Source organism: Gossypium raimondii, chromosome 10 (genome assembly GCF_025698545.1).
Source record: "Gossypium raimondii isolate GPD5lz chromosome 10, ASM2569854v1, whole genome shotgun sequence".
NCBI classification, from domain to species: domain Eukaryota; kingdom Viridiplantae; phylum Streptophyta; class Magnoliopsida; order Malvales; family Malvaceae; genus Gossypium; species Gossypium raimondii.
In genome coordinates, this window is record NC_068574.1 from 4668000 (window position 1) to 4693102 (window position 25103).

Consider the following 25103-nt stretch of genomic DNA (forward strand, 5'->3'; position numbering starts at 1 on the left):
TGTTTGCTAAGTTACAATTATATTAGTATTATTTAAGTATAAATATACTTTTAATGTATTTTCAATTTGTTAGGAAACATTTATTTTAATATTTTTAGTATATTTGATGTATTATATTTTTAAAATTTATTTTTATATAAAAATAATCTAAAAATAATAATACGGGCGGGCCGAGCCAAGTCGGGCTTGGGTTTAGCATTTTTAATCTAAAATGAGCTTGGATAAAAAATTTTAGGCCCATTTATAGATCATGTCAAACTCGGATCTAGAAAATTGACCTAAAATTTTAGATCAGCTCTACTCAACCTATGATCATATCTAACCATTGCTGTCAAAAAATGTTTTTAGAAAGATAAAATGTCAATTTTAAACATGATGTTATAAAATGGAAGATTTAATGGGGATAAAAAAAAAAACTTCACCGAAAATTACTTTTTAAAAATTGGCAGCTTTAACTTTTGAAATCCAAGTCTTGGATAAAAGTTTAATTAATAAAGTGCTTTTCAACCTAATTGATTGATAAGCATAATCTTATTCTTAGTTTAAAATTATTCTCGAAAGTATTTTTGGGCCAAAAAATATTATTGAGCAAAAGTTAAAATTTTTCCTTTTAAAAAGTATTTTTGCAAAACATTTTTATCTAAAAATACTTTTGAAAAACTCAAAAATATATTGTTTAGTAATATACTTTTGAGACAAAAATACTCTTTTAGAAGCAACGCTAAATTGGCCCTTAGTTAACATTGTATTGGATTGTCCTTTATTTATTTACTTTTAAATGATATAAATTTGTTTGAGTATATTGGAACTTGTTTATATTCTTATATAAGGGTTGAGATGGATTATGTTTAGTTCTAAGTATTGTATCAACTTACAAAATTGAATTAGGTCTAAAAAATAGCTTATGATCTAATAATTTGTGAATGAAAACAGTTATCACTGTAGATTAAATTTTACATTTTTATTCCCTTTCTCATAGTATAAGAAGTAACTTGTTTCACTTAGGTTGAGAGGGACTAAATTGCCTCTTACCCAGTATTACAAGGACCTCTTGAGTATTTATTCCAATATCATATCGATAAAATTGATTCTTTTCAAATTGTAAGGGGGGCAGATCCGTCATTAAGCTGAACCCGAATTAGTAATTGAGAAAGATTTTAAAACCATCGCTCTGCCAACCTAATTTTCTAAAAGCCGTTCTTCACGCAAACCCTAGCTCTTCTCTTTCTAAGGGTTTTAATAGTAGTGATAGTAACAAAAATCCTTTCAAAAAAAAAAAAAAAAAAAAGAAGAAAATAAAGAACCAACCCTCTTTCGTAATCTGAAATCTGACAAGAATTTGGATTATAGAACTGGGTTTTATTTGTTAAAAAAAACAGTGTGGAAAGTGAGTCTTTTTTTATTTTCTTTGATCTTCTTTAAGTATTCTGAAACAGAGATGGTAAGTGGGGCAAGAACCGAAGGGCATATCTCAGCGCGAGTGAGCAAGACAATACAATCAATCAAGGAAATAGTCGGTAATCACTCGGATGATGATATCTACGTTGCCTTGAAAGAGGCCAACATGGATCCTAATGAAACTGCCCAGAAATTGCTTCATCAAGGTTACCCTTCATTTCAATCTTCTGTTTTGCCCTCTTTTTAAGTGTTTTGAAAATGGGTTTTTTGTTTGCTTTGTAGCTGCTCTAAGTTCCAGGAGTTTGAGGTCAAGATTGGTCTAGTTCTTGTCGCTCCTACTCTAGGGCTTTGTTTTCAGTTGTTTTGTCGTGTTTTTGGGTTTAGGCTGTTTTGTAGTGTGAAAGTTGGTTATAGTTTTTAATGAGTTCAAGGCCTGGTTATAATTGCAGGATGTTTTCGCGTGCTTGATTGTCTTTTTTTTTTTGCCTGTTTGGTGTTACTTCTTTTAGTCTCTGCTCTGCTTTGGTGGTCATCTTTTCATTATTGTAGGCGCGTTAAAGAGTCTGAAAGATTAATTCATCTTTTTCTTATGAGGTGCTTTCATTCTTCCAGTTGAGTTTTGAGCCAAAAAAATTTAAATCGATAGTTTCTTTTTTGAAATTTGTTTGGTCGCTCAGATATTGGGGGGAGGGGGGATAGTACAGTCTTAATTTTATTAGTACTACTGATAAGCTAAATCTAGGGTTATCAAGGTTGGTTGAATCCAGTGGACAGAGCAAACAGAGATATCATGTTATGGTAATTTCTGTACCGTTTTACAATCTTTGATGAGTGATTTCAATGCATGGGAAGAAAGAAAAATATCCTTTTTGTATGTTATAAAAGTGGCATTGTGATCCTCATTGAATATCACTCCTAGATTGCTTGGACGTTTTAGCATTTTTTTCCTCACCAATGTTAAGAAGGGGGGTGTCTGTGTTTTCTCCTAGATTGCTTGGATATTTTGTTTCAGATTGCCTCTTTTCTTTAGGATGATATTTCAAATGTACTTCCATAGATGTTACTTATTTACATCCAGTCTATTTGTTTCTTCTCAGATACATTTCATTTAGTAAGGAGGAAGAGAGATCGGAAGAAAGAGGTATACTTTTGTATATCATCTTAATATGGTTTTGACAAAGCTATTCTGTGTGTATTTTGCTTTTTGTTAGCAAGAAAGTGATGTTTTCCAATATCTTACATGCGTTTATCTTTGGCTATTGATTTGCACACATATGGGTGCTTCTGTTTTTTGAAATCTTAGCCGTTTATTATTATTATTATTCTTATTATTATCATCATCATCATCATCATTATTATTATTCTGCTATTAATGCAGCCTATGATATTTATGCATATGATTGTTTTTGTCCTCAGCGATAGACAATATTAATGGCTTAATGCCTTGAATATTGCTTGTTGCATCTTGAAATGTGAACCACTAGAGGGGCTAATGGGCAACTTGTTATGAACTTTCGTTTCATCATGACAGAGCATTGGGTACCAAGGTTCCATGGATCCAAGAAAATTTTCTGAGAATGCTGGTCAAGTGATGAAATTTCGTACATATCCTGAACGTGGTTCTCGAAGAGGAGGCTATTCTCGGAATACTCTGCCTGGTAGGCTTTGATATGAAGTGTTTAATGATTTGATTATCTTTCGGCAAGTGAACGCTTAACTATGTATTCTATTCAGTCTAAACATTATACTGCCACATGTTCATGGTGTGATGAATTTAAGCTTGGAGTTCTTTAGTGTAATGGTTTCCATCAATGTTAATCTGATACAAAGCAGATTTTAAAAAATTGTGGATGAAGATGGTTTATATAGAAATTAGTGATTGTAATTATTTGCACTTTTGCACGGTAGTCTTTGTACATTGATGTCTATTCCCTTAGATATGCTAACTGCATGACATGCTGATAACATTCATTTATCAAAATAATCCATCCTCCCTTGAAATCCCACACTTTTGGGCATTCTTTTCGATCATTATGTATCTTTTACACCTGTAATATGTGTTATAGTTTTCTTAAATGTATTGAACATTTATTTCATTACAGTCTTTTACATTTTGTTCTGCATAAAGTTGTCAGCTGATTATTTATTATCTTGAAGTACCTTTCACCTTTTGCTGCCATTTAATTGATAATTCATTACTAGATGCAAGAGTCAACAGAGAGTTTCGTGTTGTGAGGGACAACAGAGTTAATCAAAATGCAAATAAAGATACGAAGCCTCCTGTGTCACCATGCTCAACTTCTTTAAATGAGCAAGTGCCCATGAATGTTGCTGAAAAGGGGTACGTTATTTGCAAGTGATTTATTCTGTTTGTTTGCTCCACTCCAATCTTGATTTATTCTCCTGTTCCTTTTGCCTGTACTTATTGATAATATATTTCTGGAATATACACTGAACTTTCTCCTTTTATTACCTTTCTGCAGTTCAACTGGAACAAGCAATCAGAGACCCTTTAGTTTTCAAAGTTCATCTCAAACTGCAAGTGCACCATCCAGTTCACATCCCAGACATGCACGAGATGCAAATTCAAGTGGTGCTTATAGGAAAGAGATATCGGAGGAAAAGCGAATTTTTATTCCTAATTCTGCTTCGCGGTCGCATGCAGTGAAGCCTAATAACATTCAAGCACATTCTGCCACTCAATCATCAAGCAGCTCAGTTGTTGGGGTTTATTCCTCCTCTACTGATCCTGTTCATGTGCCTTCTCCCGATTCCAGATCATCTGGTGCTGTTGGAGCTATCAAGCGTGAAGTTGGGGTTGTTGGTGTTCGCCGACATCCTCCTGAAGATGCTAGCAAAGATTCATCTGGATCTAGTACTCTTTCCAATTCACTTGTAGGGAAGGACGCTTCATCTGAGGCATTTCAACCTTTTCCTTCAATTTCCAGAGCAGAGCGGGAGGTCCGGGACAATCATACTAGTGCATCTGAATCTGCCATGTCTGGAATTTCTGGCAGTAGGTCATTTGTGAGCAATCCGTATGGAAGCAGGCAACATCAACATGTTTTGGTTCATCAAAAAGGTACTCTTTCTTTTCACTTAATTTTAAGCTTCTTGAAAGTCTGAGGAACATCTATGTCTCGAGGTTAAGTATCTGCGAATGCAAGGGCAATGGACTAATAGAATTATATATTTAGTCCATGCATCTTTGTGGTAGCTTAGAAGCTTTTTGTTCTAGGTATGTACATCATTCCATTGACCTAGTTAGGTGTTGCTTTAAACTGTTATTTTAGCAAATGGCTGCAGTAGGTTATAGTTATTATAACACTTGATTTGAATTTGCTTCTCAAGTTTATGTGAGAGTTTATCATTCATATTTGATGCAGCAAACCTACATAACAAAGAGTGGAAACCAAAATCAAGCCAGAAGTCAAGTGTTAATAATCCTGGAGTTATTGGGACGCCTAAGAAGTCTGCTTCACCTCCTGCTGAGGATGCCAAGGGCTTGGACCCTGCAACAGCTAAATTGCAAGAGAAGTTTTCTCAAGTAAATATCTATGAAAATGAGAATGTTGTCATAGCACAGCACATTCGAGTCCCGGAGAATGATCGCCACGGACTTACTTTCGGTAGCTTTGGAGTGGAACATGATTCTTCGAGGAATTTTGCTCCTGGTTTTCATGCCACTGGTGTTGCAGAAGACTCAAATGGGGAATCTGCTGCAAGGTTGTCCTTTTCTTCCAAATAGTTACTTATGTTTGATAGTATATATGTCAAATTTTGTTCTTGTGTCAAAACCCAATTTCTGATGTTGTTCTACTTGTTTTTGCTTTAAGCAGTTTGTCTGTAGCTCCTGATACTTCCAGTGATGATTCTGCTGCTGGCAAGCCCATCAACATTATAGATGATCAACTTAGAAATTCTGGATCTAACTCTCCACCCTCTGGTACTGCATCTGAGCATCAATTTCCTGATAAGAAAGATGCTTCAAGCCCCCAGAATTTGGGCAGTTATGCCGATATTGGAATGGTCCAGGACAACGGTCAATCGTATGCTCCTTCAGAGCCACAACAGCAGCAAGATCCTCCTGAATTACCCAGTTTTTCGGTAAGCATAATCTTATAGACAATGACACGTCACATCCAGAATGAGTTTCCAGTACTTTGAATTCTGGAATAATTACCCTTTTTTTCATTGGTTCTTGCAATGGAATGTTCTGTAATATGGTGTTGTCTTGATAGCAGGCATATGATCCCCAAACTGGTTATGATTTACCATATTTTAGACCCTCAATGGATGAAACTGCAAGAGGACAGGGTCTACTATCTCCTCAGGAGGTTAGTTCCAGTAGCATGCATTTAGATAATATTCATTCCTGAAAGGGCTTGTTTGTTTTTATCACTTAAATTGATGCAAATTCTAAATGGTACTCAGGCCTTAAGCGGGCATGCTGCCAACATTCCTGCATCAACAATACCAATGGTGCAGCAGCAACAACCTCCAGTAGCACAGATGTATCCTCAAGTTCATGTGCCCCATTATGCTAACCTTATGCCATATCGTCAGTTTGTCTCCCCGATTTATCTGCCACAAATGGCTATGCCAGGTTATTCCAGTAACCCTGCTTTTCCACATCCATCAAATGGTAGCAGCTACTTGCTCATGCCAGGAGGTAGCACTCATCTTGGTGCAAATGGTGTCAAGTATGGGATTCAGCAGTTCAAACCAGTCCCTGCAGGCAATCCTACTGGGTTTGGCAATTTTACCAGTCCGTCTGGGTATGCAATCAATGCTCCTGGTGTAGTAGGGAGTGCAACAGGTCTTGAAGATTCATCTCGGACCAAATATAAAGATGGCAACATATATGTTCAAAATCAACAGGTAAATAATTGTCCTTCATTCTAATAGCACTAGTGTACGAGCCCCATATAAACTAAAAATTGAGGCCTTTGTTTCAGAGATTAGAGGGTTTTTGAATGTCCTTTTCCGTCTGGGTTTGGGTTGAATTGTTCTGCCAAAGCCACATGGTGTCTAGGTATCTTCTCAAAGAATGATCCTGTCAGTGAGTTAAAAATAATGAACATTATGTAGATAATATCGAGGATGTCTGATTCAAATTTTTTAAGTTACTGGCCCTTGCTTTTAATGCTATTTATTGAGTCAGAGGTCTACTTTGGATTTGGCTGCTCTCGATAATTTTTCATCCAATTTTCCCAATGCACCCATAGCCATTCTTCGTACATGTTGAACTGTTGTCAATGACTAGCCGGACACATGTAAATTATGATCAAGAACATATTTGCCTAGTAATAGAGTTTCACCCTTACCTATAGGTTTTGTAGTTTGATTTTTGCACTTATGGAAATTAGCTTTTTTTATGATAGAGTCGTCAGATCAAAATTGAGCGTGTTAAGGGTATAAATGTAAGATTATTTCAGTTTGTGCACCTTGAGTTTTCCGTAATGCTGCTGGTGTTTCTTTGGTTTAATAAAATGTTCTTTTGTCCTTGCCTTGTGTTCACTTGGGTAGTTTGATTTCATAGTCTCTTTGCTGACTGCATTGTTATTTGGCAGGCTGATACATCAGATCTCTGGATGCAGAACCCAAGGGAGGTACCAAGCTTGCAATCTGCTGCATACTACAATATGCCACAAACACCACATGGTTATATGCCATCTCACACGGGCCATGCTTCTTTTAACGCTGCTGCTACACAATCTACTCACATGCAATTCTCGGGTTTGTACCATCCTCCTCCTCAGCCTGCTGCAATGGCAAACCCACATCATCTAAACCCTGCAATGGGTGCCAATGTTGGTTTTGGGGTTGCTCCAGCAGCTCCTGGGGCTCAAGTAGGTGCTTACCAACAGCCTCAATTGGGTCATCTTAACTGGACAACAAACTTCTGAATGGTATCAAGCTAACCCTTTGTCTTGTAAGGGAGTGAAGTAGCTATAGGAAGTTCTAAAATTTTCTTTGTGAAATAACCCACAATGGTTTTAATTCAATGCATAATGGTGTTTAATCTCTTCCAACTCCTTTTAATTGCTCTAAGCCATTGATGTTTGTCTAGCCTAAGATTAATTAAAATGGAAAAACTAGAACATCTAGTTCTAACTTATTACTACTACCCACTGTAGTAATTCACCTAAGCATAGTGTACCACTCAAGTGTCAGATCCTTATATGTGCCTTTGTTTTATTCATCCCATTGTTTATTATTACTACTACTAGTAATAGGAAGTACTATCATTGAAAGGGTTTATGTTGCATGATTAAGATCAGAGATGGATATATATTTTAAATGTTTGGGTGCCTTGCCCTGCCTTGGCTAGCCTAATGGGGATGGCTTTATCTGTTTGTTTGTTAAGAGGACTTGGACTGCCCGTGTGATCTCTTAGCTATGTCCCATTGCTATGCTAAACATCAACCTGTTTGTTGTATTGGGACTTATGACTAGGCTAAACATCATATAATGTAATTGGATCAATTTGAATGAATAAAAGCTGATCTATGGACAGATGATGATGGTACTGGGAAAATGCGGGTAAGAAATCTTTGTCGGTCCCCCATGGCTATACATTGTTATTCATAACGAGAAAGGACTCTCTACATTATCTCTACTTTTCTTATTTTTTGCGCATACCAACCTAGTGTATTATGTATGGTCCAACTTTTCTCACGTACTATAAAGTGCCATTATAGCTTTTCTATGTTGCTTTGGAATAAAAATTTAAATAATTATTTTGTTCAGTGTGACGAGCTTTCGTTTTGCTCTTAATCTCCAATAAAACCGTGACGGTTTTTCTACTTAAATATAGGTCTTAAGCTACTCATTTCTTACAAACCATTATGACCGTCTGATCGAAGGTTAGATCATACCGGGATAACACTTGACCCTAAAAGTTGTTCTACAACGAGAAAACAGAGCCTACTGTTTGATCACGAACATAATGAGAAATGCGTCCCTCAACCTTGTGAGGTCACGTGTCAAGGCCCATTGGATCAAGCATGGACAAAATAAGTCTTGGCTTGAGCAAAGAAGAGTCAGATAAAATAATCCGTAGTACTTGTTGGCAAAGAAGCAACAAACAAATGTTTTGCAAATGCTTCACCAAGAGTTAAAAGGGTTTATGACAGATAAATGAATGAATGCATATAATAATAAACTACATCATTAGTCACTAAACTATGAGTTAATTTTTGTTTTGGTCACTTAATTAAACAAGTTACAATTTGGTTATTGAACTATTCGAAAGTTTTCATTTAAATTACTAAACTATTCAAAAGTTTTTATTCAAGTTATTGGGCTATTAAGTGTCTTTTTTTTAAAGTTTTGCCAATTAGCTCCAAACGATGATTCGACGATCAATACGGTGAATCAGTATTCATTAATGAGTAGAAAAACATACCTTAAATCCAAGTCGATCTGACTGCTAATGTCAGAGATCGAAGAAAAAAGTTGTTTGAATTTTAGTTCGCACATTTTGTGATGTTTAAAGTTGTTTCATGAGAAAAGACTGAACTGTAAAACAGGAGAGAGAGCTCTTGATTGATGTAGGTGCGAATAGAGAAAGCCATATGTGATCAATTTTAGCAGTTCAATGATTTAAATGAAAACTTTCGTATAGTTTAACGACTAAATTGTAAGTTTGTTTTAATTAAGTGACGAAAATAAAAATTTATCTATAATTTAGTGACTAATGGTATTGTTTATCTTTCATATAGCCATTTGAAGTAATATTTAGGAAGTTTCTTTTTTTTTATTTATTTCTAAGCTACAATTTATTTATTTTTGGCACTGAAACAAGTATTACAAATTTCATAATTATTGAGAAAAAGAGGGATTTCTTGCTGACTTCGATACTGAAATAAATTTGAAAATTTACTATTAAATCAATAGTAGACTTGTTCATGGGTCATGTTACTTATCCAGGCTCGAAGGACCGCTCGAAATTCAAGAAGGTTTAGGCAAAAATATTAGGCTCGAAAAATAGGTTTGGACAAAAAAATTAGGCCCATTTAAAATATGGGTTGGGCTTGAACATTCAAGGTCTCGGCCTAACCTGTTTTAAGTTTATAATACTTTTATGTTATGTTATTTTTATATATTATGTAATTTAGAACACATTAAAAAAAACCTATATTAAATATATAATACTATTCTAATATAAACATTAAAAAAATGTTAAGATGACTATATAAAAATTTTAAATAAATAAAGAATGTATAAAATTATTAAATATTAAAATAAAAAAATATAAATATTAAAAAAAATTAAAAATAATATGGACAGGTTTGGGCAAAAATTTAAGTTCAAATTTCGGGTCAGGTCGGACTTGAACAAACATAAAAATATTACTATCATGCTTAAACCCGACCTAAACTCGATTCGACCCGACTCATAAACACCTCTAATCAATAGCAAGTTACAATATACTTTAACTTGTGTCACAATCTTTTTCTAAATTAGATTTATCAAATCAAATCAGGTTTAAGCTTTATTAAAGCTTTATAATTTAATAAGTATAGGAGCCACGAGTGTAATGATTGAGCAAATAAGTACCCACATCGACCCATGCCCATCTCTTATTTTAATTTCATATTTTGTTGCCAAAATCCTAAGAAACAAAAGATGTTGTTTTGACAACAAAAAGGAGTAGTACTGCAGCTGAAATCCATCAACCTATAAAAGAAAACGTGTCGGTGCTAACTATAGCAAAATTTCCCATATCTAATGGGAAACATATCATATATTTTAATATGGTGTTGCATTTGCATCCCAACACCTCAATCCAAAGTTTATTGCCACTAGCTAGGCATGCCCCCAGTTTGTTATCATTATACATCTGCTTGCGTGCTCTCTTGTCATGGATGCTTGAATACATGTATACATGTGTGTTGTATGTTATTATTTTACTCAACTCTGAACTCAAATTTATGATATTAATTTGATCGTCTTAATTAGTCAATGTCGAGGTTTATTTAAAACCTAGTAGGAAAAATTATGATTTGAGAAAAGCTTTGTCTACTAATTGTTAAATCGCTGGGGTGTTAGGAAATGAGCAGCAAATGAATGCCCACCGATATATATCACAAATGGTGACAATTTATCACAATTTTTAAATCTTTGATAAAAATTACTAATAACAAAACAAATTATACTTTACTCAAAAACTAATATAAAGTTTATTGGATTTGAGATTCAAATATTAACATCGTAATCTTTAACTAGTAATGATGTATAAAACCACATAATTACAAGTATATTCTATGTTGACAGCATAGCTTTGTAAAATATGATATTATAAACTAATTATGATTTGGATTGCACTAATTTCCTGTTCACCAAATCAGCTGCATGCATAATTATATTGCTGATTTGCTAAGAAAGAAAGGGTGTTTTTGGGGTTTCCATTATCAAGCCCATTGATTGATTCTCCCTGTTTTATAATGTCTAACTCATAATTTTGTTAATTTTTTTATTTATTTTTATGGATGTAACTTCACGATTTCTAATTTTTGTGTCTAAAACTACTCATAACCCCTCCCCAATTCTTAAATAAGAAATAATCCGATTGACAACAATGCCGATGCCAAACTCAATCGACTTGAATATTAATACTTCAAATCTTTATATATAATAATAGCATGCATTTTTGGTTAAAGAGAAAAAGAAGAAGAAGAAGATTTGGTTAATCATGGTGAATCTTTAATAAATTTATAACACTAAATATATTAAAAATATAAAATTAGTTATCTATTAATCTATTTAATACAAAAGTTTTATATTAAACAGTATATGAGGAGGTGAGCCGCTCAAGAGCCTTAGGGGTTGCATGCATTGTAATATTTTTATCTATTTTCCATACTTTATTGGTGTTAGAGAGAAGAAAAAGGATTTTGAGTTAGTTTATTACTCCAATGAGCTAATCATTTTATTCAATTGTTGATGCAGCACTTCTTATGGATCACCAACGCACTGGTTTTGGAGTAGTGGTTCGAGATGAGAACGGAGCTTTCGTACCCTTTGTGTAGCCGAGGCAGTGGTTATATGAGAAGCTCTCTTGTGGATAACATTATCTTTGAATATGATTGCTTAGAGGTGTTCCTTGCTTTGAGCTCACACAATCGCCACACCTCTGAGTTCGGGTTTTTTATTGGTGACTGTTCGCTGCAATCGCAATTTCAGCATCTATCATTTCATTAGATTCATTGGAGTCATAATAAGGCTGCTCACCAGCTCACTCGTGTGGCATTATTTCAAGCAAGCCCTCATCTTGTTTGTTAAATTTTTTATAATTGGAAGGGAGTTTAAGTTTGAGTGTACGGGATAAGTCTATTGGTTCAAGTTTAATCTTATCATTTTCTTCAATTTTGGCTTTCTTTTCTTATTTTTCGTTAATATAATTTATTTTCTCTCAAAAAAGATATTTGTTGTTTGTCAAAAAAAAAATCTTTCACACTTTTTACAACTAAATTAATATCCAGTTATTAATTGGATTTTGTCACACCCAACTTTAGTTTAAAAAATAAAAAATAAGTAATTAAAATTAAAAAATCAAATAACATAAAACTTTAAAATTTACACAATTCTTATTATTGAAGATTCAATGCAATATAATTTTACTTTTAAAAATGTATAACATGAAATAGAAAATAATTTAAAATGGAAAAAAGAAAAAATCCACGGTCTAGAAACTATTTTTTAAAAAATTAGTTGCACAAAAATAAAAAATATATTAACTTATAGAAAAAGATGATTAAAAATTGTAAAAGAAGAAAAAATATTTGTTTATAATTTAAAAAATTAATTATTTCAAGTAATTTAATTAAAGTTAAGCTAAGTTGGAGAAGAAAGTAGATAGAGATTTGTGTATAATAATACTTTGTTATCTTTAAAATTTAATGATGTGACCGATTGAGTTCTAGCTCGATTGGCATCAACATTGTTGTCAGTGTAAGAGGTTGTGGGTTCGAGTGCGCTAAAACACTTTATCCCCTATTTAAAGATTAGGAATGAACTATAAATAGTTCTAAATATTCTAACAAAAGATTTAAAAGCTAGTATATCACCCTGACGTAACTCAAGATGAGGAAAAATCGCACCAAACTCATCACCCACAACTCCTTAACTTGATTCGTATGAACTAAAGTGCCTCCCTTAGTCGTTTTTTAGCCTCATTGGTTCCATCAAACTATTTTTTGCATCCCCCACAGCACCTGACGTGGCCATGCATTCCCCATGCACTGAACATGAGCCAAGGAAATTAGGTGGCCCCCAAGCTGTTACTGACAGAAAAGGGAGTTTAAACTCATTAGTATTAGGAAAGTGTTACTAAGGATTATCAATGACTTTTCCCTTCTTATCCAAATTCAAATTTTGAACTCCCTTACTCGAAGCAGAGTCCTTACCCCACGGGGTTCCCTGATTCCTCCGCCACGGAACCGGTCTAAGTCAAGCTTGCCTTCGGATCTCCACCCGAATCCCTTCCGACCAGAATCTCAAGCAACTTAATATGATTGGCTTCGCTGTGCCCAACGACCCCACATATATAACAGATCAACGACAACCGTTCATAGCTAAAAAGAGTCTTCAAAAAAGTCTTCTCCTTGCCGACGAACCTTTTTTTCCGCATCAGAGACTGACAGATATTTAGGTGAACTCTAATACACATAAAGTTGCCCAAATAATTCTGCCAACTGCTTGCATCATTCTCAAAAAACCGACCCTAGGCTACGAGCCAAGTTTTCTGATGCAAATCCATGGTGTAAGTCATGAACTTGGACCCAAAAGTCGGCATGATAGAACTCAACTAGCTCGGGATTCTCTCCTCTAGAAAGCTGGTGGATAAGCAAGATACAGTTGTTGAAAGAACAAGGGCCACCCAAAATCACCTTCCTTAGATCAATAACATGATAACAATGGATCAAATACAAACTCGAATCCTCAGTAGGCTTTAGACTCGCCCCTTGAAGTGGTCTCCGCAGAGAAAGAATAGTTCTCGCAGCAAAATTAGTGGCCCTTTCGCCGAAGAACTTGCCAACCAAGCAAAGATCATAATTGATATCCTCTCCTAACCCCTTTTCGGCTCTACAATCAGTTCGGAATCTTCTTTCTCCTTAAGTAACAATTCCCTATGGTCAGACTCCATAACTAAAGCAACGCACAAAACTAATGAAGAAGGCCAAAAATCTTGCACAAGGGTAAATTGAAACGATGCACTAAGGAAACTAAACTTGCACTTGAAGAGCAAAGCTAGGCGAGCGAGGCATTACTCTTTATGTTTTTTAATAATTTATATAAAATATTTTAAAAACCTACTTAGAATACACATGACTAAGATTTGAATATTTAATCTTAAGATAAATAAGAATCAACCACTGTTAATAATTCTAAGGAGATATTATATTTAAAGATAAAATAATAAATATTTTTCTCTTATTCGTAACTTAAATATCACATAATTTAGTAAGTTAATTAGGGTTGAGTAAAAATTCATTTAAACCGAAAATTGACCCGAACCAAATTATTTAAATAGTTTATAAAATGTAAGTTCAAAAACTTTAGTTACGAAAACCAAATCGAATTCTTTTCTTTTCTAATAAATAATTAATGAAAAAGACAATACTTATTTTACCAAAATAAGTCTAAAAAATAAAAAAAATCAATCAAACCCAACCAATATCGCCTAACGTTAATACGGGAATATAGAAATGAATTTGTAGAAAAAAAAGAGTGGGAATATGTTTCATGGTATGGCTGTTTTTCTCTAATCCACTTAGACTTGTGACTGACCTTAAAAGTGAATTTGAAGATCCACCGTTCAAATTATTTTTTATTTTTAAAATATAATTTTAATTCGAACAGTCTAGAATAAAGAATATATATAAAACAATCAACGTCTTCTCTATGCAAATTTAACAATATGGTCATGCACATTAATTACTTAGAAGACAAAAAAAGATTAAATCATTAACCATCCCGGCATTGGTTCCAGCTTGGACCCACTGACCCTAACCATTTATAATTATCTTTTATTTAATTTTAAAAAAAATTATTTGTAATGTGATATGGGTTCTTCAAATATTCAACTATTAGTTTTGTATTGATTTATAATTTTACTCTATAATTATTTTGATATATACTTGTGGATTTATATTGTAATTATGATCATATTATAATTGCACTCATAAATTCTTTAAAAACAAAACAAAAACCTAAAGAATCGATTAATGTCATCTAAATTTCTTTAAAATTATTTCGTATAATGTAAATGAGAGGTGATCCTCTTACATTAATATAAAACTCAAGAAATTGTAATTCATAATTTTTATATGATTAAGTTCAGCATGCATATAAAATTAAGTAAAAATATTATAGTTATATGCACCAAGTTGAATGGAGAAGTGATTAAATTTTTATAAACAGCTGTTTAATATTAATTGGAAGTGAGTTACCTCCATCATAGGTGATGGGAAAAAATATTATAATTGTATAATTAGGTGGAAAAGGTTGAATAGTTGAATAATTAATAGGGTATTTTAATAAATTAAATCGATGGAAATATATATATATATACATGTATATATAACGAAAAGCACACCCTCTCAAATCATCTCTTCTCTGTTTCTCTCTGTTATTCAGGCGTGGCTTTTGGCTTTCATTACTCTCTTCCTTTTCCCTTTTTTCTCTCTCTGGAAGCCACCAACATTAATCCATCAATGAAAAATGTCTGCTTTCTTCTTTTCCTAACTTCTCTTTTTCTTTTTAGAGCAAAATTGTCTATTTGTTTGTTTTCACATCAGTAATCATGGTTGCTGCCATTAATCTCTGTCTTGTTTCCACCATTTGACTGAACTCTTCGAACCAGACAACAAAGACCAAACAATATCATTCATATCCCACACTGTTCGATTCTCTTGTTTTCTTCACCATATAAAGCTTATGGATACGTGGGATAAAATGGTAAGAGAAGAACGGTATCGAACCAAGACAGAAAACCCATCTTTCTCTTCATCTCTTCTCGATGCTATCTACCGTTCAATCGACGAATCCAACGGTGGTGGTAAAAGGAACGAAGACCTGATTTTTTGCAGAGAAACCAGTTCGATGAGGAAGAAGCAAAGCAATAACAGTTCGTCGTCGTCGAGCTTTCAACGTGCTTGCATGATCGAGAAATGGATGGAAAAGAAAGAAAATAAGGTTTTCGTTACACCAAAATCCATGGCGGATTTTGATGATCCGGTGTTGTTGAACTCGAGCTCCACCTCCTCCGATTCCAGCTACGGCGGTGGGTTTTCATCCTCGGAGTCGGATTCTTTTTACAGTGCGAAATCAAGGTCGTCGTCTTCATACCATTGCCATAGGCTACCCAAGCCTATTCGGACCAGTACCATTTCAGCACCTAAACATGAAGTGTTCCAAAACAATTTCCATGGCGCCACTCAAAAGTCAAAGCATGAAGGTAGTTTCATAAAAACGAAATCCAAGGCCTTGAAGATTTACAGTGACCTAAAAAAGGTCAAGCAACCGATATCCCCAGGTGGTCGGCTTGCTAGCTTCCTTAACTCGTTGTTCACTTCGGGGAATGCGAAGAAGACAAAAATTTCATCGTCAAAGACCGAACAGGCAACGTCAACTTGTTCTTCAGCTTCATCGTTTTCAAGATCTTGTTTGTCGACGACAAAAACTCCATCTTCGAGAGGGAATGTCGGGACAAAGAGATCGGTCAGGTTTTGTCTTGACGAGGATTCCAGGCCATGTGGGGAAACTAAAATCCTCCATGAAAATGAGCTTCGAACTTCCATGAGGAAACCAGTGAACAAAGAGCTAGAGTACCGCATCATGGAAGAAAATCGTAGGGTTGCTGAAGCTGCAAAGGAGCTTTACAACAGCTACCAGAAGAAGAAGATAAAGGAAGAGTTATATATGAGAGGTATTATCTACAATGGCAATGAAGTGTTAAGCGATGATGAAACTTCCGCCGCCGCCGCGGCCGCCATAGCCGACGACGATGACGACGATATAGCTAGTGATGCAAGCTCGGATCTGTTTGAATTGGATAATCTGTCGGCCATTGGCAGTAATGAAAGGTACAGTGAAGAATTGCCTGTGTATGAAACAACCCATCTCGATACTAATCGAGCCATTGCTAATGGTTTGATCCTGTAATATTGTCAGTTTCAACAATTTGGGGGGTTTTACATCAAAAAATTAATATTAATTTCTCTTTTGGTATAGCATCAAATTAATTATTTTCTTTTCATTTTCCTATGCTTCATAATTTTCCCCTTTAGATGTCCATAAACATAGAGTATGAAATAAACGATCATCATGGTCTAAAATAATAAGGTTTAATTATGGTTTTAGTCCCTTAGCTTTTTACTTGGTTTAATAATTATTGTTTCCATTAAAATGATAATATGAATTTATTCATCATTCCATAGAATTCAATTAATATATTATACGAAAGAATTGAAGGTGTTTTGATGAGGGGAGTTGAAACAACTATTTTTTTTCACATCATACTTGTTCTCTTCTTACTCCTAACCTTTGTTTGGCATGCTGAGATCCTACTCGAAAAATTCATAATTGATTCGAGAAAAAAATTCTAAAAATAAAAAAGGTTAGATAAATTTTATACTACGAGTGAACCCTTAATTTAAAGATTGAAATTTTTAAATAGTCCTAATAAATTTGGATCATCTCATTTCGTAACTCGTATTAGCAATAAGTGATTGGAAGTAAAAGTAAATTATTTCTCCATACATTTATTTAGGGTTATACCAAAATAAAAGCAAGTAAAAAAGAGAAGATGGTGATGAAGATCAAAAAGCTGTAATATTATCATCAACATAAAAAGCAATTTTGTTTAGCTGTCAAAACTCGTGGGGGTCTCCAACAATAAATGCATCAATATGTTAATTCTTTTTTCTTGGTCATATCAAAATTCTATTAAAATTTTATAATTTTGAAATGGTAGTGTAAAAAAAAGAAGAAGGGTAGAGGAGATAAATATACAAAAGGTACCAAAAGAAGATGACAAAATATCTAATCTTTGATCCTCAATGTTCTTAATGTCAAATTTGGTTGGCTCCCATGTTATAATACCAAAAAGAAGTTGAAAGCACAATCTTCCATCCACCTAAACTATTAAAAATATTGTTTTTTTTGACACCCACAGTCCTCTCAACTTATAAATAGAAGGATAACATCCATATTAATCGAACTAAAACTCGGACGATAAATATGAATTTCAAAAGTGAGGGTTACAAATCATTATCTCTCAAAGAATTCAAAGAAAGCAATATGTTACTAAATCTCAACAGTTGGGATATCCTAATTAAGTTATCATAGCATATACTTAAATTAATTAAGGGGAATACATATAAGCCATACTTTTATATAGTAAGCAAAGACTAAGGGAAAAGCAAAAGGGTTATCCTATAGTCAAAAGTGGTATAGGCTCTAAATTGTGTATGAAAATGGGAAAATATATATATTCCATTCAAACAATACTTAGTACTTCCTCTTCTACCTTCACACGCGATTATGAATTCATTAACTTTTAATCAAAGATTTAAGATCTTCTTCCATAAATCAACATCATTTTTAATGTATTCTCTTATCTCTTATTATTTTTAATTTTCATATTCATATTTTATAATAATTTCTTATTTTTTGGCACTCCAACTTAAAAAAAAAATTTATTTTAACCACTTCATTTAATTTTTCACTTTTATTAGTTTTTAAATTTTATTTTTTTGTCAAACCACTCCTAAAATGAACAGAAAAGTTAATGTTTGTTAACTTTGTTGATGTGTCATGCATGTGGACTGTAACACCCCTAACCCTCATCCGTTACCGAAATAGGGTTACGGAGTATAACCGAACTTTACGAATTAAGTACGGGCATTTCCCAACTTTTGTTACACATATTAAGAACCAATTATATAACACTCATATTGTCCCTTAGATGGACCTTCGACGCCCAATATTCACCTTAGAAGTGAATTGGGACTAAACCGGGTACTCAGGGAATTTTTCTCAAAATTTCAAAAATTTTCTTAGAAGCAGGGGACACATGCCCGTGTCATTCACATGACAATCCACGTGTATGCCACAACAACAAAGTTAGAAAAATGTTTATTTTTCTATCTATTTTAGGGCGATTTGACAAAAAAACGTAAGTTTAAGGCTAAAAAAGGAAAAAAAATTTAAATAGAAGTCTAAAATGATTTTTTTAATAAAATTGAAGGGCAAATAAATCATTATGTCAAAATATTTTAGACTTGTATTGGTTCCATATTTAGCTAAATAAACTTTAATCATTGGTATTCAAAAGCTTAAACTATATACATATAGGATGAATTCACTTGCCACGATGTAAAATTAAAGTGGTTTTACATACTTTCTTAATTTTTATACGATTAATATTTTAATAAATCAATCATTATATTTCATGCTTTGTTCATAGAAATAATGTATACCAGATTTAGCATAAATCTTTAAAAGAAATTAACTATTCATTTTATATAAAAATTCAGTCGTTAAATATATATAAATATAAACAACATTTTAAATATCGATTCAAAATTTAAATGCATGATTAGTACAAGTATCTTAATAAATTCAAAATTGAATTGTTTAAATATTAATATAATAAAAATACGGAAGAATGTAAAATCACGTATTTTTAAATTTATAATTATATTTCCATTCCTCTAAAATTAACCTTCCAATATTTTATAATTTTATTTCCACACTTTTAATATTAAATTCGTGATTTCGACCGGAATGAAACAACAAAATTAACAAATAAAAACGAACCATAACTATAAGTTTCTTGAGCTTAATTACGCATCAAGAGAAGGCCTTGACTAAGACATACCTTTACCATATTATGTCCATATAAACCCTAAACCATAATCTACATTGAAAGCTAACCCTAAATCATATTTATACAACTATATAAAAGAAATGCCATAAAGTCTTCCACAATGGACACTTCTACATTTTTACCCTTTTTACATAAGAACATCAATCTCTATTTTTAGATTAGAAGAATGGTTGAATTAAGCTCAAAATTGAGATTTAATTTTGATATAATTTAATATCTAAACTTTTGTAATCTCATTAGTTAGTCTAAATATTTTATTCTAATTAAAATGATAATGTGAATTTTTAATATTTGTTAGCACGGTAAGATATTTTTATTAAATTTAAGTCCCTTACAATATTATTTTTGTTACATGGAGATCAAATTTATTTTATTTTTTCAATATGTCAACTGTATTAACAAATGGATTTAAATTTTAAATAAAATAAAATACGGAAATTAAATTCTAAATATATCTACAGTACAAAAATTTTAAACAAATTATAACCTTTAAAATTTTACAATATAATTTAATAATAAATAAATAAATTGGTGAAAACCATAGTAGTGTATGATTAATTAAAGGGGTTATTTACTTTGCATAGCGAACTAGTTTTAGATTAGGGGCAGATTCCACGATTAGTTGCTTGATCACTGGCTCGACAATCTTTTATAGCCTGTCCATACAAATGGGTACATGCTGGGTCAATAAAACATGCCCTAACTGATAATGATCATTTATGTTTAACTATAAATTAATTAATAGTATTAGATACATTTTACCCTGTGGGACTGTAAGAAGATGGACAAAAGATTATTTTAAACAGTTGCATGGTGATATATCAACTTTCAAATATGAAATAAGATTTTTTAATTAATTAATTTAATTAGTTTAATTCAAGATTTGGTTTCTAAAGTATATTTATTTTCTTATTTCGGTACTTAATTTTTTCCCCAAATTAGTACCTAAAGTATGCCTCCGTTATATATTTTAGTCCATTTTATCAACATTAAAAAAAACCCTTATAACCTATCACAAAGCCTCATGGCATCTTAATGTAAAAAAACAAATATTTTCTTTTATTAAATGTATACATACATAAAATATATATAAATATATAATAATTAGAAATATATATAATCTAGAAAAACATATAAATTATGAAAAATTATAAAATAAAAATTACCAAAAATTTGATAGTTGAAAAGAAATTAGTTGAAATTAAAATATTATTATAAAATGTGAAATAAATTTTAAAAATTATTTTTAAATTTTAAAAATATAAAAATATTTAATAGTTTTAAAATTATAATTTTTTAAAATTATTAAAAAATTGATGTAAAATTTATAATATTATTTTTATATTATTTTTATAATTTTAAATAATTTTACAATTTGGTTTACATTTTGTCATAATATTATTAATTTCAACTAATTCATTTTCAATTATCGTATTTTTGTAAATTTTATTTTTATAATTTTTTATAATTTATATGTTTTTCTATATATTTTATAAAAAATAAATTTATGTTTAAATTCCTTAATAATATTTTATAATTTTTGTAATATTAATATCTACTAATGAAATTTATTTTTTACATTATTTTAATTTTTACAAATTATTAAATATTTTAATACTTTTATATACTTATTAAATTTAAAAAGTACAAAATTTTTATAATTTTACATTGTTGTCATAATATTATAAATTTCAAATAATTTAGTTTCATTTATTGTTTTTTTGTAAATTTTGTTTTTCTCTAGATTTTATATATATATTTCTGAATTTTATATAAATTTATTTCCATTTTATATTTTTAATGTGCATACACATTTAATACAAGAAAATATTTATGTTGCATTTTGTGATTGGCTATAATATTTTTTAACGTCTGTGAAAAATAGACTAAAAACTATAATGGAAATATAGTTTAAGTACTAAATTGAACCTAAAATAATTTAAGTACCAAAGTGAGAAAAATAAGTATACTTAGAACCCAAATAGTGAATTAAATCGAGGAAAAAGTTTAAATAGTAAAATAATAATTATAAGTTTACTTTACAATTTTTTAAAATTGTTAATGATATTTGCAGTTAAGGGTAATTAGAGGGCTTTGTCCTAAACCCCATCTACTTTATAAAAATTCAGAAGTTTATGTTTTTATTATAATTTATTAAATTATAATTATTGTTTTTACGAAAATTGAGAAATTAATCTAATTTATTACATATAAATTGCTAAACTGTTGATCTTTAGGTATAAATTATTGAATTGTGGATTTAAGTGAAAAATAATATATGTAAATTGAATATTAAGTGAAAAAAGTTTGGTTTTGTTTTTACCGACAAACAATGATTAGATGTTAATAAGCTTAGGTTATAGATTAAGGACAAAACTTTTCACCCTTGTCCTCCGAAAGATTAAATCTAATGGTGAAAAGGACACTAATTCGCGTAGAGGGATTGGTTAACATTTCTTACATATTATTTACATTTTGCTAATTATACGTATCACTTGCACCGTTAATTACAATCCACTTTATATCTGAATAGTTGGCATTTCTTTCCCAAAAGAATTTTGCTTTTAATACTTACATCACTTTGAAAACTTTGAGCACCAATTTTATGGATTGTACCACGTTGAAAATTAGTCAAATAAGAACATTAAGTGAACATTTTATGTGCGTTCGTGTTACCGATAGAGTTTCTATAGAAGTATAATCCTTGAATATCTCTCTACTTATTTGCTACCGTATAGAACTCTTATTAAGCACAATTTAAGGGAATTTACGTTCACACTAAAAGAATTGCAAGTCGATAATGTTAAAGAAGGCTTGCTTACCTGATTTTGGACGAATGAGAGAAAGCACTTATCTTTCATTTTTAGGAACTTATTTCTAGCGCAAATACTTTTATACAAATTGTTTTCATGTTTAGTTTGTAGCTAAATTTTAAAAGGGAAAATCTTAGTGGGGATAGTGACGTTAGTTGAGATATAGGAGTGAAGTTGCAACTTGGTTAGTGAGTTGAATTTAAATCATGTATTGTATTGTTGATTGACAGTAGACTACTCTCTAGATAAGTTCCCATGGATGTAGGAAAGTCTTCTGAACTGCGTAACCAATTCTCGTGTCCATCTATATTTTTACTTTTTTACTTGTTCACCGAGTTACAACTTAATTGACAATGTCAAATGCTTACAATGTTTTCACAATTGGTATTAAAGCTAGACACCTAATGTACTAAGTGAAAGATCCTACTATTGAACTGCTTAGAGATGGAAGGTAGTTCGATTTCAAGACCCCATATGCTTGATGGCTTTAACAATGCCCATTAAAAAGTCCAGATGAGAGCCTTTATCAAGTTCTTGGACGAGAAAGCTTGGAGGATTGTGCTAACTACTTGGGAACCTCTTACAACTGATATGACTAGTATGAAAACTATCAATTTAGAAACAATATGGGCAATCAAGGAAGACAAACTAGCCAACGCAAACTCGAAAGCCCTCAATGTTTTATTCAATGGCATGGACCTTTAAGAGTTTAGACAAATCTCTAAATGCGCTATTACAAAAGAAACTTGGACAATCTTAAATATTGCACAGGAAATGACTTCCATATAATCAAACAATCTAAAGTTGAGATGTGAAAACTTAAAAGTATTAAAGGTATTTTTTTTAAAACATCTTGAAGCAGGTGGATTTATTTTGATCCGATTTAAAGAAACATTCAACCTAACAATTTAGATAAAATTGAAATCCACCAAATTTGGATTTTTTTTTTGTGATCCCTATTTTCATCTCCACCGCCAAATCTTGTACTATCAATTTAATAAACATTAATAGATATCGATTAACATAATGGACTAAAAAGAAAGACAAAATCATAAGGATCTACCATAGTTGACAAGTATGATGAGTGAGAGAGAAGAAGAATATAGTTTAATTTCCTTTATTGCAATCTCATCCTTTTCTTTTCCTCTAAAGTTACTTTTAGGCGCACGTGAAGTGGTGGACAGCATGTTCAAAATCTGTCGCGCATGCACACGTGTGACCCTTTCTTCACAGATTCCCGTGAGATACGCTAATCATAAAAAGAAAGGAAAATAATCTCTAGCCCTAAAATTTCTCCCTTTAACGCGAGAAAGAAAGTGTTAGTGTTATTAAATATCAGTAAAATGTGCATTAAATATATTAACTTTATCTTTTAATCAATAAACATAATAATTGAGAATATGTTTCGGTAGTACAGAAAAATTGAAGAAAAGTGTAATTATTAAGGTAATAATTATAAAAAAATTAATTATTTAGACATGTTTGGTTGATAGATTGTAATTACATCGTAATTCTTTAAGCATGATAAAAATAATTTCTAAACAACTAACAAAATTTAAAATCAAATCATTATATTTATTATGTTAGTCTAATAAAATAATTGATATACTATTACTAATAAAATAGTGAGAAAAATGACATCGTATGCAATTTTATTTAATTGTTCTAATGCATATTTGTTGGGTTATTTAACACATGCTCTTTATTATCATCAGCATCGTTAAGATTATCATATTTCATTCTTCTATGTACTTTTCAAAGCATGGATTATCCGAAATTATTGAAATTATGAAATATACAATAGGCTAGTACAATCCAAGTTTGTTTTTTTATGCTATAATAAGGTGGTGTTGTTAATACGAGAAATACTTTTTAGAACAACAAATGTCTTCTCAATCATACTTTGAAACTTTGAATGTCTCAAATTAAAGATTTCACAAGTTGTCTATGGTGCTTGTGTCTGGCACAATTCTCTCAAATGGTATCATACCCCACGATATAGTGCAAGAAAATCTTTTTTATTTACATAATTAACATTGACCTTATAATATTTGAGTTCACAGTCCAAATAGTTTGTAACTTTAATTATAAAAACTTAATTTGGAGAAAGACTTATGCTAGGTTATACCTCTTTTTATAATACATAAATTAAGCCAAAAATAATATAAAATTTATAATATATAATATATAACATTTACAAAAAAAATTATCCAAAACTTTTATAACATTTATTATAAATAATATTTTTTGTCATAACTTTAGAAAGTTATTTTTATAAATAAGTTTTAATAACAAAAGCGGTAACATTTTTTTCATGAATAATTATATTATTTTCATAATATATAGCATGAACGTATAAATAAGTGATGTCTATAGTTAACCATAATTTTTATAAATATATAGTATAATACTTTTATAATATGTAAATTGTTTTTATTATAAACTATTTTGCCATTACTTTAGAATTTTTTAAGATTTAAATAATATAATTTTTATTACTTTATAGTATAAGATTTTTTTTGTTATACTCATCCCAAACATTCATATTCATGCTTATAATGTAATTTTTATAATTTAATATAAAAATAATTTTTAAAATTAGATTTGGGTATAATTATCTACATAATTACTCTAATTTTTACCCTCGCTTCCTAATAATTGAAAAATGTCTAATTACATCGAATTCAGTAAAACTTATTAATTACAATGACTTTCCAAACATGTCAGTCTTGTGTAATTATAAGAAAATTGAATTAAGGGGATTTTTAAATAAGAAATTCATTAAAAAATTTTATGATTGCCTTTCTTCTGCTTAGCACTCCATTACCCATATGCACGTGTGGGGTAACCCCACTTTGATTGGTTAGATGACCAATATGCCCTTGGCAGACTGAATGAAATATATTTTTAACATGGGTAGTTTTGGAAAAGTGAAAAAGATGAGGAGGGACGGGAGGGAGAGCAGGCAGGCAGCTTTAGTTATTAAAGAG

At 31.4% G+C, this 25103-nt stretch overlaps 2 protein-coding genes across 3 annotated transcripts; both read left to right on the forward strand.

Annotated features, from left to right (window-relative positions):
• Window positions 1-1188: 1188 nt before the first annotated feature.
• Window positions 1189-7433, forward strand: LOC105776756 (uncharacterized). 2 transcript variants are annotated; one of them, XM_012599651.2, is made up of 10 exons: window positions 1189-1604; window positions 2496-2539; window positions 2930-3056; window positions 3601-3739; window positions 3882-4480; window positions 4785-5124; window positions 5238-5505; window positions 5640-5735; window positions 5833-6279; window positions 6972-7433. In XM_012599651.2, the coding sequence occupies exons 1-10, from the start codon at window positions 1439-1441 to the stop codon at window positions 7305-7307; spliced, it is 2562 nt and encodes an 853-aa protein (XP_012455105.1). In that variant the 5' UTR covers window positions 1189-1438; the 3' UTR covers window positions 7308-7433. The 2 variants fall into 2 exon arrangements, with proteins under 2 accessions (XP_012455105.1, XP_012455106.1); XM_012599652.2 differs by having other exon boundaries at window positions 5643-5735.
• A 7590-nt stretch (window positions 7434-15023) lies between these two features.
• On the forward strand, window positions 15024-16660 carry LOC105778579 (protein BIG GRAIN 1-like B). The gene has a single exon (XM_012602299.2). It carries the CDS (start codon window positions 15346-15348, stop codon window positions 16570-16572), a length of 1227 nt encoding a protein of 408 aa, XP_012457753.1. The 5' UTR covers window positions 15024-15345; the 3' UTR covers window positions 16573-16660.
• Window positions 16661-25103: the final 8443 nt, after the last annotated feature.

Excerpts from the sequence above, each read along its gene's own strand:
- LOC105778579 (XM_012602299.2), top strand. The coding sequence starts at position 15,346 with ATGGATACGTGGGATAAAATGGTAAGAGAAGAACGGTATCGAACCAAG.
- LOC105776756 (XM_012599651.2), top strand. The coding sequence starts at position 1,439 with ATGGTAAGTGGGGCAAGAACCGAAGGGCATATCTCAGCGCGAGTGAGC. Across the intron at positions 1,605-2,495 it reads CCAGAAATTGCTTCATCAAG|ATACATTTCATTTAGTAAGG; the intron begins GTTACCCTTCAT and ends GTTTCTTCTCAG. Across the intron at positions 3,740-3,881 it reads ATGAATGTTGCTGAAAAGGG|TTCAACTGGAACAAGCAATC; the intron begins GTACGTTATTTG and ends ACCTTTCTGCAG.